This window comes from Pelobates fuscus, chromosome 7 (genome assembly GCF_036172605.1).
Source record: "Pelobates fuscus isolate aPelFus1 chromosome 7, aPelFus1.pri, whole genome shotgun sequence".
Lineage (NCBI taxonomy): Eukaryota > Metazoa > Chordata > Amphibia > Anura > Pelobatidae > Pelobates > Pelobates fuscus.
The window spans coordinates 137662090-137679751 of NC_086323.1; the positions used below are offsets into that span (position 1 = coordinate 137662090).

General features: G+C 40.1%; 1 protein-coding gene across 2 annotated transcripts in view; it reads left to right on the forward strand.

The window, feature by feature from the left end:
- Positions 1-17662, forward strand: part of PLA2G4A (phospholipase A2 group IVA) — a 136116-nt gene that overhangs the window by 72719 nt on the left and 45735 nt on the right. For both annotated transcript variants that reach the window (XM_063426690.1, XM_063426691.1), the window contains 4 exons: positions 7009-7153; positions 13807-13943; positions 15815-16037; positions 16527-16641. In XM_063426690.1, the coding sequence (XP_063282760.1) occupies positions 7009-7153; positions 13807-13943; positions 15815-16037; positions 16527-16641 (620 nt within the window). The remainder of the gene's footprint in view (positions 1-7008; positions 7154-13806; positions 13944-15814; positions 16038-16526; positions 16642-17662) is intronic.

The following is a 17662-nucleotide window of genomic DNA, read 5'->3' on the forward strand; positions in this document are numbered from 1 at the left end:
ATGACTTTGTACCACTAAATCACGTAGATTCTTATTTCTTTTATAGCTCATAATTGGTGATTCACGGACTATTTCGTTATTCCTTAGTCTCCTCAGGAGACTTTGCTGAATACAAATATTAGTGTTTCATCATATTAAAACTTATCACAACGATGATATTGTCAGTGAACGTTCTTTGCATTTTCTTCACACCAAAAATGCATTTTCACTGACTATATCATTATTGTGATACATTTTACTGTTTTGAAACACTAATATTTGTGTTCAGTGAAGTCCCCTGAGCATAACCGTACCCCCCATGTACAGGTTTTTTTTTTTTTTTTGTCAATCTTTCTTTTATTGAGGCATAGGGTTATGGTGGTACAGAATAAAGAGAGGGAGACTTGCAGGGGTTACACAGGCTAATATCATCTTATCAAGTTACAAAATCTCCAAGAGTTATCCGCCTCATTTTATATATTTTTTTTTTTTAAACAAGCTTAAAACATTGAGTCATTCAAACAGGTGGGTTATAATGTATGTCTCGGTTATCCAGCTTAATTAACGTAACGTTGATACATCAATATACATTTTGTGTAAAAACATAGAGAAATCAGGCTTTATAATAGTAATAGATTGGTTTAAGTACGCTAAGCTTGGCAGATTTTTAAACAATCGGGTTCTGGAGCTTAACAATGCTAAATTGGTCGTCGTTATACAGCTAGCACATTATGTAAGGTTAACATTTCAGTAGTTTCTAATAGAGCTGCTATATGTTTACAAGCTAGGTTTGTGATGCGGCTTGTGTTGCCGTATATTGTGGCATGGTTTGTAAGCAGGGTTGTGTGAAGCATAAACCATCGCCTACTAACATACTGGGCCAAACAATGCCATGAGGCCGGAGACACCAAAGAAACATGTGTACTGTCGTTGGCTAGTTTTAGTTGTATTAGGTATGCTCTATGTGTGCTATTGAACTGACCCCTATGAAACAGGCATACAGTGACTTGCTTGACGAAGGTGCTTAGCAGTGTGACATGCTAGAATTAGATCAACTATGAGAACAACTTAAACAGCGACCACGAGGTTCCATGAGAGTGCTTGTCAGCCAGAAAATTGTGGGCTAGGTTGTGGTCCGAGAAATTCAAGACGTGATATACTATACTGGTAGCTTTACACTAAATACGGGCTATACATAGCGGAATATAAAAAGAGTGGGGTGCCTGAACATCAAGACTGTCTAGGCCCTATTACACAGCGGGCTGCCGTATGCAATTGTTAAGCAAACATAAAAGTGAAATTAATTAAATACGGTCTAAGCAGCGATAAACATCAAGTAAAGTAAGGCATACGTTGCACAGTTATGAGTTTCAGTAGCCTGTAGCTGTCAAAGTCCCGTGGTGTGCTGTACCGTGGTTTACCAGGGGTGCACTCCAGCCATGCCCAGATCCGCGGTATTTTCATCCGACGCCATGGATGTGCTTCAGGAGATAGTCTGTGAGGTGTCTCAGTGTGGTGTCTCCGTTCATCCTCTGGCTGTTCTGCGCCCGAAGTCGGTCTGCTTGATGGGCTCCCTTGCCTGTAGTGTGTGTGCGGGTCCGTGATGTGCGGACGCTTGCTGCACTTGCCCGGTGGTGTTGTACCTCGTTGCAGACGGTGTGTGTCCATGTACGTGGGGAAGTCTGCAGCTGGCCCGGAAGTTTCGGTGCTTTCAGGAGGCCGTCAGGCTGGTTCTGTTCACGGTTCTCACCCTGGCGTGCGCGGGAGCGAGTGTCTGTGTCTAAGGGGCTTGATGGCGACTTCCGCCTCATTAAGTGTCGGCGTTGCCCGCTGGGATCCCCTCTGGAGGCCCGAGGAGGGTTCCAGTTCAGAGTTCGCCTGGTCGCCGGGCGGATCCAAGCCGCTGCTTCACTCCTCGCCTGCCTGAGTGCCTGCCTCTGGGTGTGGAGCTTTGTGCAGAGGTGATCAAGGAGTCTGCCGCAGAACTCTGCTATATTCCCAGGGGGCTTGTGTAGTGGGCGCTTCGTCCCATGCTGCTTTGCCGCCGCCATTTTGTGTGGGCCTCGTGGGTCCCGTTTGTTTGTCGCTTGGTTTCGTCGTTTTGTAAGGGTTGTCATCTTCACAGTGGACCGGGATAACCCCCGCCGGTCCGAAGGGGGGGATAGCAGGGCTTTGCTCTTCTCACGCTTGTGAGCGGGCTTCGAGTCGGGGGATCGGCCGCCTCCTCCATGCTCTAGGCCCCGCTCAGGATTAGGCCGCGTGGCCGGTTCGGGCTTTCCCGTGGCGGTTTGGCTCCGGAGTGGTACCATTCTGCTCCGCGTGGGGTCCCGGTTCGATATCTGGGTACCTTTTGTTGTGGGTTTCATGAAATCCGCCCATGTACAGGTTTTATGATGTTTTGGAAACTTACTGGGTTAAATATAAGGCTTGCTCATTTAAATTTTTTTCACATTGAAATTTGCCAGATTGGTTACGTTGCCTTTGAGACCGTATGGTAGCCCAGGAATGAGAATTACCCCCATGATGGCATACCATTTGCACAAGTAGACAACCCAAGGTATTGCAAATGGGGTATTGCCAGTCTTTTTTAGTAGTCACTTAGTCGCAAACACTGGCCAAAGTTGGCATTCATATTTTTTTATTTTTTTTTTATTTTTAACACACAAACAAATATAAACATTAAGTTTGGCCAGGGTTTGTGACCAAATGGAATGTGTTATATTTTAACCTGTAATTTTCCAATACACCATAAAACCTGTATATGGGGGGTACTGTTGTACTTGTGAGACATCGCTGAATACAAATATGCACGTTTTATTGCAGTAAAAGCTAACAGTATTATGACCTTCACAGTTAAAATGTCATGCAGAACTAAAAAAATTAATAAAAAGAACAATTTCTTAATTTCTTACACTTTTTATTTTATTCATATTAAATTATGTTTTATATATGAATATTTGATGTAAAATAAAAGCCTCTTGAACAAAATGATATTTAATAAGTGCAGGTGCACTTCGTGTTAGGGATGTGCATGGGCAAAATATTCAGTTCGGTTTGGCATTCCGAAATTCGGGACTTGGGCACATCGGTTCGGTTCAGTTTGGAATTTCGAAATTCGGGACTTCGGCACTTCGGTTCGGCACTTGTGAAATTTGGGACTTCTGCACTTCGGTTCAATTCGGGACTTCGACACATCGGATGTTCTCTTGCAGCCGCTTAGTAGATAACTCCATAATTCTATACCGCGAGTAGGGGCATGTCTACTGTTAATACTGTCTACTGTTGCTCAATGCTCACTATTAATAAGAAAACAAAAACAAAAAAACCCTCAGTGTCCCCTCCTCCTGAGCCCCCACCCGTGCCCTGAGCGGTGGGTGGGGGCCCTAAATTAGAATGGGGGGAGACCTATTGTCCTTATTTACCCATGCCCTCCATTGGCTCACCAACTACACCAAGTCCATGTCTATTTCGGCAATTTGAACATTCGAATGCTTCCGAATTGCCGAATTTCGGAAGTACCGAACCGAAGTGCCGAATTTCTTAAGTGCTGAAGTGCTTTGGATTTCTGAAAAGTGACAAAACAGGAGAGGGAGGGAAAATTAAGGGAATGATGACAGGAATCTAACCCTAATTCTAACCCTAACCCGCCCCCTGCTTCTAACACTACACCTAACCTAACCCCTTAAATTAGTAGGAGTAGAGTTAGGGGATTGCCAAATTTCCGGAGTCCCGAATTTCGGAAGTGCTGAACCGGACCAAATTTTTTTGCCCGTGCACATCCCTAATGTCTATGACTATGTTATTAGAGTCTGGAAATCAGCAATGCTGAGTATCCATTGTGTCCAAGGGGCCATTAGTCCCGTTGCCTCCCCTCCTCCTTTAGAAGAAGGTCCTCCATTTGCTTCAGCCACACCTGCAGAGGTAGGGTATTAGGTTGCTTCCAGTACACAGGCATTTACCTCTTAGCTACATTAAGTACATGGATAGTCCTAGATTTTGTGTATGTGGGAAGGTTGGAAAGGAGGGAGATAGTCTATGAATTTTTAAAATGTCATACATTTTCTTCCAGAAGGGGTGAACTAATGCGCGTTCCTACCATTTCCACTCCCCAGCATCAATAGCATAGGTTATCCTAATTGGGATCTATTGCATGCAATAATTGAGGGGCCTAATACCAGAGTGATAACATTTTGTAGGCTGATTCTTGGAATTTGCTAGAGATAGCACAATGCATTGTCCAGTCACACGTCATGTGGTACATTATTATTCAATTACAGCAACAATGGAATTTAAAATGAATGCTACTAGATTAAAAATGACTGTTACTGCAAAATGTAATTAAATATAAAATACAGAAACTAAAAATAAAACCACTGTGTCGGTTAAAAAGCATACAAAAAAAAAAAGACTGAATTCAATTGTGACCAATTATAAATAACAAGAATAAAGCATTGCTATAGCAACTCAGCCTATATGTGGGTAAAGCTTAATTAGCTTACTACTGTTTTCACCACTTAGTTAATAGTGCCCACATATTATACTAGTTGATAAGAGGCTTCCCAATTTTCATTGTTTCTTCACTCCTATTAGGGGTGGGGATTTACATGTGTGTTTGTGGGATGTATTTAACCTGTTTGAATAAGAAAGTGGAAGTCGGAGGAAGTGTGGAAGTCTCTAAGGAAGTGCCTTGCATGACACAAAATGCGTTGGGTCTACATCCTTTGTGATCCTCTACACATTTGTTCCATTGTAATGCTTTGTATTCAATAAGGGACATCTTTTAACTGGTCTGGTGTTTTTGTCCCAAATGTGCAACCAGCAATGTGGAAGCATTTATATAAAAAATACGGAATAACATGCTTTAGGAGACTGGCTAAAATAGCAAAATGTAAGCAATTTTATGTTTTTTTTGTTTGTTTTGTTTTTAGATAAAGTTTGTGATATAGGTCAGATATTTCTTCCAAGTATGTTCTATGTGTTATTTTCGTGATGTGTATTAGCTGCATTTAATATACTATATAGCCACATTTTTTTTAGGAATTTCTACTAATTTTTGAGTTTCAGGTCTTCCAGCCTCACCCATTGCTAATAGGTGAATAAAATTCCGCACACAGCCATATAATGTCTCTATAGACACACCATGACAGTACAGTGCGTTGTTCTGAAGATCTCCGTGACTTTAATCATAGCACTCTCATAGCAGGCATCCTTTGCCACAAGTCAGTTTCTGCCCTACTACTAGATCTACTCCGGTCAATTGTGCAATTTTGTGGATGTTTCTAGGAGCCCAGACATTAAGGGGTAGACCACTCATGCTCACAGAGCAGGAGTTGGATGCTGAAGCTTTAAAATTGCCTGTACTATGTTGTATCACTCACTACAGCATTCCAGACTGCCTCTGGAAGCATTATTGATACAAGAAGTAGGAATTTCGTGAAATGGCTTTTCATGGCCAGAGAGCTGTACAAAAGTCTTACATCAACATGTTTAATCTGAAATATCATCTGGAGTGCAAAAAAGAACATTCCCTTTAGACACTATCACTCTTCACTATCTCACTGCCTGACACAAGAATCTGGGTGGATGCCAGAAGAATGCTACCTACAAGAAAATGTAGAGCATACTCTAATATTTGGTGAAGGGATAATGGGTTGGGACTGTTTTTCAGTTTTGGGGCTACGCCTCTTAATTGCAATGAAGGACCATCTTAATGCTAAATGATACTACAGCATCTTAGGCTATTGGGCTTTCAGCATTGTGGCAACAGTTTGGGAAATGCCAATTGCTGTTCCAACATGACTGTAACCATGTGCACAAGTGAGGTCCATGAAGACATGAAGTTCCGTGAAGACACCAAAGAAGTTTAGTGTGGAGGATCTCGAGTGGCCTGCACATAGCTCTGGTCTCAGGCATGCTGATTTTGAGCCAGACCTTCTCACCTGACTGACCTCAGAAACCTTTTTTGACTAGATGGTCAAAAATTCCCACAGACACAATCCAAAATCTTGTTGAAAGTCTTCTTATAAAAGTGGTGGTTCTAATCGCAGCAAAGCATGTCCAACTCCTTATTAGAGCATTTTGGAATTGGATGTCCAACAAACTCACATAGGTGTGATGGTATGGTGTCCACACACTTTTATCCATGTATTTTTTTTTTGTGCCTAATAATTGATGTTTTGAATTATTTGTCACGTAGGAGTTGTATGTGACAAAGGTGAACTGTAAGTGAAAGGCACTGTTATGGGTGCAGTGAGAGGTGAGTATGTAACTATGATAGGATTATAAAGAGTTCTGAGTGCCATGTGACACACAAATTGTGGTGCTGGTTCCTTTTGATTCAGGTCAGCTTTGTCAAACTCTGATATAAAGGCTTAGTAAGTAACTGGTCTTTTGTAAGCTGTAGACTGAAAAAATACACAATACAATCTATTAAAGGGACACTTTAGTCACCTGAACAACTTTAGCTTAATGAAGCAGTTTTGGTGTATAGAACATGCCCCTGTATCCTCACTGCTCAATCCTCTGCCATTTATGAGTTAAATCCCTTTGTTTATGAACCCTAGTCACACCTCCCTGCATGTGACTTGCTCAACCTTCCATAAACACTTCCTGTAAAGAGAGCCCTATTTAGGCTTTCTTTATTGCAAGTTCTGTTTAATTAAGATTTTCTTATCCCCTGCTATGTTAATAGCTTGCTAGACCCTACAAGAGCCTCCTGTATGTGATTAAAGTTCAATTTAGAGATTGAGATACAATTATTTAAGGTAAATTACATCTGTTTGAAAGTGAAACCAGTTATTTTTCATGCAGTCTCTGTCAATCATAGCCAGGGGAGGTGTGGCTAGGGCTGCATAAACAGAAACAAAGTGATTTAACTCCTAAATGACAGTGAATTGAGCAGTGAAATTGCAGGGGAATGATCTATACACTAAAACTGCTTTATTTAGCTAAAGTAATTTAGGTGACTATAGTGTTCCTTTAAATGTTGCAGCAGTTATAATTTTTAACATTTCTTTATTTTCTTCACAGCTCTTCCACTGACCTGAGATTCAGCATGGCTTTGTGTGATCAGGAAAAGGCTTTTCGGCAAAAACGGAAACAAATTGTTGTCAAAGGAATAAAGAAACTATTGGGTCCTGAAAAAAGCAAAGATTTGAATGCTTCATCTAGAGATGTATGTTTTCATGTTTTTTGATGCATGTTTATGTACATAATTTGTGTACACTGTATTAAATAATGTGTACACGTTTTGTTTCCAGCACAAGGGCATTGTGGGGTAGAGGGGGTGCAGACTAGGCTGGAACCCTTAGTGGGCTCTTGAAAAGCTGCAGTCTGAGTTTGGAATGCTTTGATTATTAGCACGAAGTCTCCCTGTCTTATGGCTGACTGGGTTGTGGAGGAATTTGAGGCAGATTGGAGGAGTAGCAATGACTAGACTTGTGCATAAATTCTTTTCAACTGGTACCAACATCAAATTAATTTTAATCTATGCATAAATCAATTGATCCATCTGTAATTTACATGTGGAGTCACAAGCAAAGCCCAGACGGATTGATGACCAAACGCCCTCAGCCAATGAGATAGCTCTGCATTGTAGGACAAGCACTGTAATCATGTCGCTACCCCAAGTGCAATTGGCAGATGATAAATAAGTTACTCACTTAAGCTCCACTACGTAGTGGACATCCCAGGTGCTGATGATCCTAATTCCTCTATTGGAACATAACACAAAGACCGTTCCAACTGCACCCTTAGAATATCCACCGAATGAAATGAGGGGCAAAAATATGTGCCATCAAGCCTGTTGATTTATTTCAAGAAAAATAAATAAGGAAAGAGGTACACATTATATAAAATAGAACACAAAGAATATCATGCCAAAATCCCACAGTCCAAAAAGTACTTGGGAAAGGAAATAAAAGGAAAAAAACAAGACAAAGCCTACATGGTGACTGGATGCATTCTGTCACCCTGTAGATTATTTATGTTGTAAAGCTTAGCTCTGGAAAGTTGGCTGGTTCTCTGTAGGAGATAGTATAGAGAGGCAAAAGTGGTGTATGGAAGACTCTTGGTTAGAAGTTAAACTTTTTTTTTTAAACCGTTTCACTCCATAAATTGGGAGAGGAAAAGCTCCAGTGCCCTCCTTGTACCATAATGGGCTGTAGTGGTTATGGTACTTGGATTGTACCTATTAATACTGGACAATATGCTCAACACACTGTCATTTCTCAGTTTATCAATCCCCCAAAAATATAGGTTGTGACTGGTCAGTTCATATGTGTGTAGGATGGCCATTGCCACAGGTCCAGATTGTGTAAGCTTATATTCTTATATTCAAGTCAATGGGGAAAATGCTATTCTATTTCCAGAATATCTATTTTCAGAGTAAAGTTTACCTAAAACTCAGTCCATAATGAAGATTTAATTTAACTTAGTAGGTACATCAAGCAAACAAACTATCCTGGTATATTATTGTGTCCATAATAAAGGCGCAGTACCTTTGGCTGAATCTTCTCATCAAAATATCTGTAAGAAAAATATTTGTTTCTCTAATTCTTTAATTAAAATTTACTCAGATTTGAGTGTATATGTGTCATGTTCCCCATATTTGAGATTACTACTGTTTTAAATATAGTTGTACTACTCTGAATTAATGAAGTCATTTTGTGTCATACTGTGATTCATGTTATTGATTAGGGTTGGGAATAGGGTGTGATATAGGGTGGAGCTAAAGTAAATGTACAGTGCATTCAGAAAGTATTCAGACCCCTTATTTTCTCACAGTTTTTAATGTTGCAATCTTGTGGTACAATTGTTTAAATTCTTTTTTCCCCCATCTATCCACACTCAATAAGCCATAATCAAAAAAGCAAAAAACAAAACATATTTTTTTTTTACAATTTTGCAAATGTATTCAAAAGAAAAATGGAAATATCACATTGACATAAGTATTTAGACCCTTTGCTATGACACTTGAAATTTAGCTCAGATGCATCTAATTTCTCTGGATCATCTTTGAAATGTTTCTACACTTTGATTGGGGTACACCTGTGGAAAATTAATTTGTTTGGATGGGATTTGGAAAGGCACTCATCTATCTACATAAGGTCTCACAGTTGTAAGTTAATATCAGAGCAAACACCATACCATGAGGTGAAAGAAAGAGCTCAAAGACATTGTTATTCAAGGCAAAGATCTTGGAAAGGCTACAAAAATATTTGGCTACATTAAAGGTTTTTAAAAGCACAGTGGCCTCCATTATTCTTGAATGGACAAAGTTTGGAACAACCAGGACTCTTACTTGAGCAGGCTGCAGGCAAAACTGAGCAATCATGGGAGAAGGGCCTTGGTAAGAGAGGTGATCAAGAAACTGATGATCACTCTGGGTCAGTGCCAGAAACCCCGTGTGTAGATTGGAGAAACTTGTGGAAGGGTAACCTAGCAACATGACATCATGACACACAACATCGACACTCATCACATGATGACCGCAGGATGCCGGGAGATGTGGCAAGATGGCAATCAGACACCAGGAGGACCCCACATTTTCACTTTGGGGTGGCTATGGACTTACTAATCATTTGTATTTTCTATTTAAACAGGTGATTCCTGTATGGGGGAGGGACATGATGCATTGACAAAGGAATTACCCCAAAACATTTGTTTTATATAAGTTTGGTGCACAAAGCAACTGTTTGAGCAGCATCTATTTCTTTACTTGATTCATGATTCCGGGCGCTCACCTAGAGTGATCATCTTGTTTTTGGTCCTCTCTCTTACCAAGGCACTTTTCAAATTATGCAAAACTCAACCAATCTGGCCCTTATGACAGACTGGCCAGATGGAAGCTGCCCCTCACTGCAAGACACTTGAAAACCATCTTTGAATTTGAAAACAAAGAAGAACCTCTCGGACTGAGAAACAAGATCCTCTGATCTGCTGAAATGAAGACCGAACTATTTGGCCTCATTTTAAAGCATCATGTCTGGAGGAAACCAGTCACCACACATCACCTGTGCAATACTATGACAACAATGAAGCATGGTGTTGGTAGCATCATGCTCTGGGTGTGGGTTTTCAACAGCAAATAGCAGAATGCTGCAAAATACACAGATATATATTAAAACCTGGTCCAGGACTTGAGCCCGGGCAAAGGTTAATTTCTTACAGATAAATTACTCTAAGCACACAGCCAAGACAATGACTTTGGGACATGTATATGAATGTTCTTAAGTGGCTCAGCCAAAGCCCCAACTTGAACCCAACCTAATATCTTTTTGGAGAGATTTTAACCCCTTAAGGACACATGACATGTGTGACATGTCATGATTCCCTTTTATTCCAGAAGTTTGGTCCTTAAGGGGTTAAAATGGCTGTCCACCAATGGTTTCCATATAACCTGACCGAGCCTGGTTAGCAGAAACTACCCAAATCCAGGTGTACAAAGCTTGCCATCCTAAAAAGACATAAGGATATAATCACTGCCAAAGATAATTCAAGCGGCACTGTTTAATATACGTGCAATGGTGTCACAAAAACATTTTTTTTCTTTGTCATTATGGATAGTTAAGAGTAGATTATGTGGGAAAAAAATTACGCAATTCTAGCTTCAGGCTGCAACATAAAAAAGTGGAAGAATATGAGGGTGTCTGAATGCACTGTATGTGGGAGAGGGGGAAAGGGGGTCTATATTTAATGTAAAATTTGCTGCTTACTTGCATTTTTTTTTGTAAAATGCATTTAATGAAGATTTTAACATTTAGAAGAACATACTTCACAGTGTACTTTAAAGAGAACTAATCTAGGTTTTTTTTTTGCAGTGCAATATAGAATGGCATATAGGCCTGAGGTGCCCCAAAGGCAGTCCTACGGCTGAGCTGTACTGTATATTTGACATGCACAGTTTTTTTAATATAGAGAACAGAAGGATAACAGCAGTTACATCCCTCTATGCCACATTTAGGAAGAGACATTCTACAAGAGGGTTAAGCATAGAGTGGAGCAACAAATTAACATTAGACTAGCCAAGCTTTAGGTATATGTTTTACAACAGGCTATGAAACTGGCAGTGTCAGCATATTGATAAAGTAGGTTTGACAAATTAGTGATTCAAAGCTAGGTTACGGTATCACTGGGTGCAGATATAATGCAGCTATGCATGGTATGGCTCAAAAGGGAAAGTACCAGATTCAGATGCAGAGTATAACTATTAGGCATGTGCTTCAGTATAAGGTATAAAGAGTTCACTCTGGTTTGGAGGGCTCAGTGCGTGGTCGTCTGCTCGCTTAGAATCTCAGTTCCAGCGGTGGTCCCAAGCCCTGCCATGCCGCGATGTTGTCAGCCAATTCCCTCTGTGGGGTAGTCGCGTGTGCCTTCCAGCAGGTCACGGTAAGCCATTGTCGCGGTCCCCCTGCGCTTTCTGCATCTTTCACCCGTGCGGGCTTCTACATACCGCGGCATCGGGGCTTGATAGCTGTTCGGTTTGTTGTTTAGCCCCGTGTTGGCTGAAGTGAGCGTCCAGGCGCCGCAGGCAGTGTTGGGGATGCTTGGTGCATAGGGTCTGCGTTCGCTTGTGCCAGCCGCCATCCTCCACCATCTTGGGTGTACCTTGCTGCCTCATGATGGTCGGAGGTAGTGTTGGCCGGCTGCCTGTGGCACCCAACGAGGACCGGGATAACCCCCGCCGGTCCAGAAGGGGGGGGGGGGTTAGAGGTGAGTACGGTGAGGTTTCCATCTGCGAGGTTACCAATCAGGAGAGTTGCCGCCTCTCCCTGGCTCGGTCGCAGCTAGGCCTCAGGCTGGAATCGTGGGGACCCGATGAGTTGCGGGTACAAGATTGGTATTAAAACGTTTTCCTGGGTCTCCCCCACTCTGTAGTCACCCTCCCAGTGGTGTGCGTGCGATGATTTGGGGTATATCCCCCGTTTTAGTGGCTGGCTTGCAGGAGCAATCTTGCAGCACGTCCACTCTGCTAGGAAGCTAGGCTCCGCCCCCGCTTACTTGCATTTTTAACCTGTAAATGTTTCTGAGTAACATAGTTGATGTACATATTCCCAAGATTCCTATCATACTACAAACTAAGCATTGTAGTTAGAATCATGAGAGGAAATGACGACTGCAAGTGGTCACCATATTTATGGTTAATTTCTCATATGCCGATGCGATTGCAAGGCTCAGATTGTTATGATACAGTTCTAACTATAACAACTACTGTTCACTTCCAGGATGAGGTATTTACTCTGGTTTGAACTTGTTTAAAAGTCACTCAGCAACTACTCCAATGTGGAGGTATCTTATTAGAAGTACACTAGAGTAGGGTGAGCCTGTCTTATTTTGGAAAAGACAGTTCAAGCAGTATCTATAAATCAATCCTGGACTTGGGACCATCATTTGGAATAGCAATACACAGTAAGTCATTGTACAGATCAAACAGTGAATTTGGTGCTGGCTAAAATAATGCATCAAGAGAAACACTTTGACAGGAGGAGAATGATGTCATAGGGTGTGATGTCATCATGCCTATATTTAACTGGAATAATTGTGGTGTATACTTTCATGATGAATGAGGGAAACCGTCGGACGTGTATAAGTTGACTTGTAATGGGAGATTCCTTCAGTAAATTAGTCAGATACGTAACAATGTGTCATTTATGTTTTCATTATCTAGAAAGAGATACTGGGTCATATTAGCATGTCATCCACAGGTTTAAATAAAGCAAATCAAAGTATGGGGCTACTCCTAAAACCACAGATTGTCAACGTGGGTTCTTTGGAGCTCCAAAAAAAGCATTCTATATCTCCACCCATGAGTACAGGCAGTTGTGTCAAACAGTCACTGAGCCACCTGTATTTGAAAAAATCAACCAGTTTCTGGAATCCTATACTCTGCAGAATACACAAAACTAAGCACAGCACTGGGATGCATCTATTAGAATATAGTAAACAGCATTGCTAATTCTCAAGCTATTGTCAAAATGTGTCCGTGCAATGCTGTTTTTGTGTCAATATTCTGGCATCAATTAGGAACGACACCCATGTAATACTCACTTATATTTAGGGTTAGGGACACGGTATGGCTTAGGGTTCTATAGGATAAAGGATATAATACTGTGCTGATGCTATATAACATACGTTTTGTGGTGACTTTTATTGGACCAGCATTTTTTTTGCATCTTTTTGATGCAGGCGATATTTATAATTTTGGCTTTAAGCTCTCAACATTTAAAAAAAAAAAAATTCAAAAGTAAGCCATAAAATGTACTGTTTGTTACTATTTTTTTTTAATCAATTATTTATAATCCTTTCATTCCATTGTTTTTCTTCGAGAAAATATAATTTTTGTCACACAATTAAATTCTCATTAATGCATAGAGTAAAAGCAATTTTAAGTATATAAATAAATAACGGTTTAATCCTTCCTCTTTGCTTTATTTGAATCTGTAGCTTTAATAATCTGTTCTCGGGCCTCTCTTATTTTTGACTCTATAACAGTGAGTAATGGTTCAGTCCCTCACTTCTTTAAGTTTACTGGTTTTATTAATGTATGCTCAATCTCTTCGCTGTCTCTGAATGGTCCATATAGAGTGCCCCAAGGGTGGGTGTGAAGCATTTAATGTATCTTTAGACTGAAAAGAGTGAAGTTAGGACACGGGGGAAGGAACGTAGCCCGTAGCATGTTATTTATCATACTCAATGTGTTGTCATGACGCGCAGGCGTAGACTTGATCATTTTGTTTCCCTGTGACTTAAATAGGTTTGTAATTGAGTAATTATTTATAGAGGTAGTGGAAAGTCTCAACATTTTTATTTTCAATTTCAATTTTTTAGGTTCCAGTCATAGCCCTTCTAGGATCTGGGGGAGGATTTCGCGCAATGGTTGGATTTTCTGGTGTCCTAAAGGCTTTGTATGAGTCAGGTGTTCTAGATTGTGTTACGTATATCGCTGGTTTATCTGGCTCTACTTGGTAATTACAAAGTATTTATAATTATCTTTAATGTTTGTTTACATTTGTCTTGGTATATGTGTGACATTCTGTGTTTGTCTGGATGCATGCAGAGTGCCACCTTATTAATTATCATTCACTGGTAAACATCTCCTGTTTCAGTTCAGCAGTATTCTAGTGGGAAACAGCAATGCCTATTTACATTAACATCATTGGCAAGATCCTCAATTTAATCCCGTACTCAAGGGAAACTAAATATGAATTCATGTTGTCATGATCGAAGTATAACCGGAAATTCACAGCACTATGCAGCATCCTAAATGTAAATGAATACTCCAAGCACAATAACCACTACAGCCCGCTGTAGTGATTGTGTTGCCAGGATTAGACAGTTTGAGACGTTACCAGGGGTCGGCTTGGTACCTGTCACTGTCTCTTCTTGCCCGTGAAGCTCCAGCTTTGAGAAAAATTTGGAGGTACAGGTAGGCGTTCATTGGCTGAGAACAGTCAGCAGATGCTCTCAGCCAATAAGCCGGCCCTAGCTCTAGAGGCATCAGTGAAAAAGGTGCACAACATTCTTAAATGGTTTGACTACTTATACAGTAGACTGTGTTGGTTATGGTGCTTGGAGTTTTCATTTAAACATGTAACTGGGATGTTTAAATGAAAAAGTGTCAGTAATGATATGGACCACCTCCAAACTAAACAAGCAAAGAAATTACCATTAATGCCAAAGTTTGAACTAAACTAAAAATGAGAATCTGATATTATATTAATAACTGCTGGACAGATTATGAAAGATACGAAGATAGGATGTGTAAAGAAATAAAATACATTTAAAAATAAATGTGTATATATAAAATATAAACAGTCCAGGTATTGTCAGTATCTTCATTGGAATAAAAAAGGAAAAAACATGAATCCTGGACTGTTGGTGGGCCATGAGAACTAGAACCACTGATATATATTATTTCAACCAAGCCTTAAAAATGTTTCTCAAATATGCACCTCTATTTAATAGGCTTTCCAAGTAATTCAACAATGTTAGAAAAACTTCCCAAATGTATTATCTACATAATTCACCATTTAAATCTATGGGAATTTTTGTAGATAAATCATTTGGATACTTTTTATAACTGTATTGAATAATTTTAAAACTTTATTAAATTGAGGCCATAGTCCATTTGGGAATGCATTCTTAAAGGGACACTCCAGGCACCCAGACCACTTCTGCCCATTGGAGTGGTCTGGGTGCCAACTCCCATTACCCTTAATCCTGCAAGTGTAATTATTGCAGTAATTACCTTGCAGGGTTATCTCCTCCTCTAGTGGCTGTCTACTAGACAGCCACTAGAGGGCACTTCCTGGTCTATAGCACAGGTTTGTGAGGACCTCCAGCGTCGCTAAAATCCCCATAGGAAAGCATTGAAAAGCATTTTCAATGCTTTTCTATGGAGAGGTCTAATGCGCCATTGCCGCGCAGGCGCAGGCGCAGGCGCATTAGGTCTCCCCTACCGGCGGGCGTGATCAGTCTCCCCGCCGATTAGTCTCCCCCACCCCTTCAACAACCGGGGATGGGAGGTGGGAGGGAGAGGGGTCCTGCAGTGCCAGGAAAATTGATTGTTTTCCTGGCACTGGAGAGTCCCTTTAATACAACAGAGCATGGAAACTAAAATAATTCAGACACTCCTTTTCTCCCTCCCCCTAATCAACCAATCATAGTTTGTGAATCCTTGGTATATAAGTTTAAAGGTTCAGATGAGTGAACAGTGAAAGGTAAAAGTTTATCCCTCATTTTTACATTGAGAAAAGTTTTCTGCTTTACCGAACTGTTTTTTTATTTCAAATCACATCAGATGTCCATCCAGTGATTCCTTAATTTGTATCTACAGGTATATGTCCACCCTTTATTCCGATCCAGATTTTCCTAAAAAAGGACCGCGGGACATCAATAAAGAGCTAAAGCATAATGTCAGCTACAATCCCCTCCTCCTACTTACCCCGCAGAAAGTGAAACGTTACATTGAAGCTTTGTGGAAGAAGAAGAGTTTTGGCCAGCCTGTTACATTCACCGATGTATTTGGCATGCTCATTGGAGAGACACTTATACACAGAGTTAGTATTTCTTTTTATTTTTATTTTACATGTTTATACTGATTCTAATCTGAGATCTGAGAAAATATCACAACACAGATTGAATTATACATGTGCACTTTATCATGGATAGGTGCAGATTTAGGGGTAATCAGACTCTTTCCACAACATGAATCAAAAAGAATTCTCTTTAATGTAATATTTTAGATCTGGTACCTTTATTCAATCACCATGTGTGACTGGGCAACCTTTGGACCATGTTAGGTTCTCCGTGAAAACTTAGCAAAGCACATCACTGTTTCGAAAACCTTACTTTATAATTTATGGAGACACAGAAGATTATTTTTAATAGAGGTTTTCTAATTCAATCTCTCTGAGTGTAGACATCCCCCACATGCTGATTGCGAAATACAGCTGCAAATTGCTATGATAATATGTAAATACGTTTTTATCAGATGTTTAAATCACATTGCTTAGAAGACTTATCCCTTGCCAAATATCTTTTTACAGAGAATGGACAGCAAACTGAGTCACATGCATTCTAAAATAAATGAAGGACAGTGCCCTATGCCCTTATTCACATGTCTCCATGTCAAACCCGATGTCTCTGAACTGATGTTTGCAGGTTTGATTTAATTTAATATTCTCCCTTTCTTCTGTACGTGAAAACCTATGCTTCTCCATGAATCCCTATGTTTATCTACCTCTCTTTCAACACTCATTGCCTATCTCTCTTTCAACATTCCTACTAAATACTGGTTTTTTGGGTATTTGGTCTTGATAATTTCAAAATGGTTTTGTCTGTGTATTGCTTGCCCCTTTTATCTAATGCTTTTTTTTGGTGGGAGGGGGAAGACAATGCTTATTTGTGTTTTGAGCTCACAAGAATTCCAATGCAGAGCACTGGCTATTTAATGTTAACAGAACAGGAGATGTATTTATTTTTAGTTAAATAAAATTCATTAAATACACCAAAACAGAGTAATGGCAGCTAGAAGCAAAATTGGTTGTGTAAGGATTACTGGTAGCTATAAGAAAAAAAAAAAACTGGCTGGACTAATAGGACTAAATAAAACAGGCAAAAAAATCCTAGTTGACATATTACAGCCAATATCTACAATACAACCTTAAAAAATGCTCTGCCAGTGGTTATGAATACTGTATTTTCCCCAGTGATTCTTACTCTCTTATTATTGACTAATAATATCGTAACACAGATTAAGAACCACTTTTTCTTTCTACCATTGTCGTATTAATTGGTGTGTTACTAACTGACCTAGACTAGAAGGTAGGGTCACTGTTCTGTTCACCTGCATAAGCGGTAATAAGCAAACAAAGGTCCTCCGCTTACAGCAATGAATTCAGGTGGCTTATTCAGCCATCCAAAGGCAACATTTTGACACGTGTCTTTCTCACGCCATAGTCATAGCTTGAGAAAGACACACATACATGTCAAAATGTTGCCCTTTCATTTTGATGACTGTATAAATAATCATAAAGAATGTTGGACTAGGCAAAAATAGATGGTTTTAAGGCAGATTGTATTGTATTATCAAGCTGAAATATAGGTATGGTTTTCCAATAAAATGTGCCTTAACACCATCTATATGTGCCTGGTCCAACTTTCTTTGTGATAATTGATACGA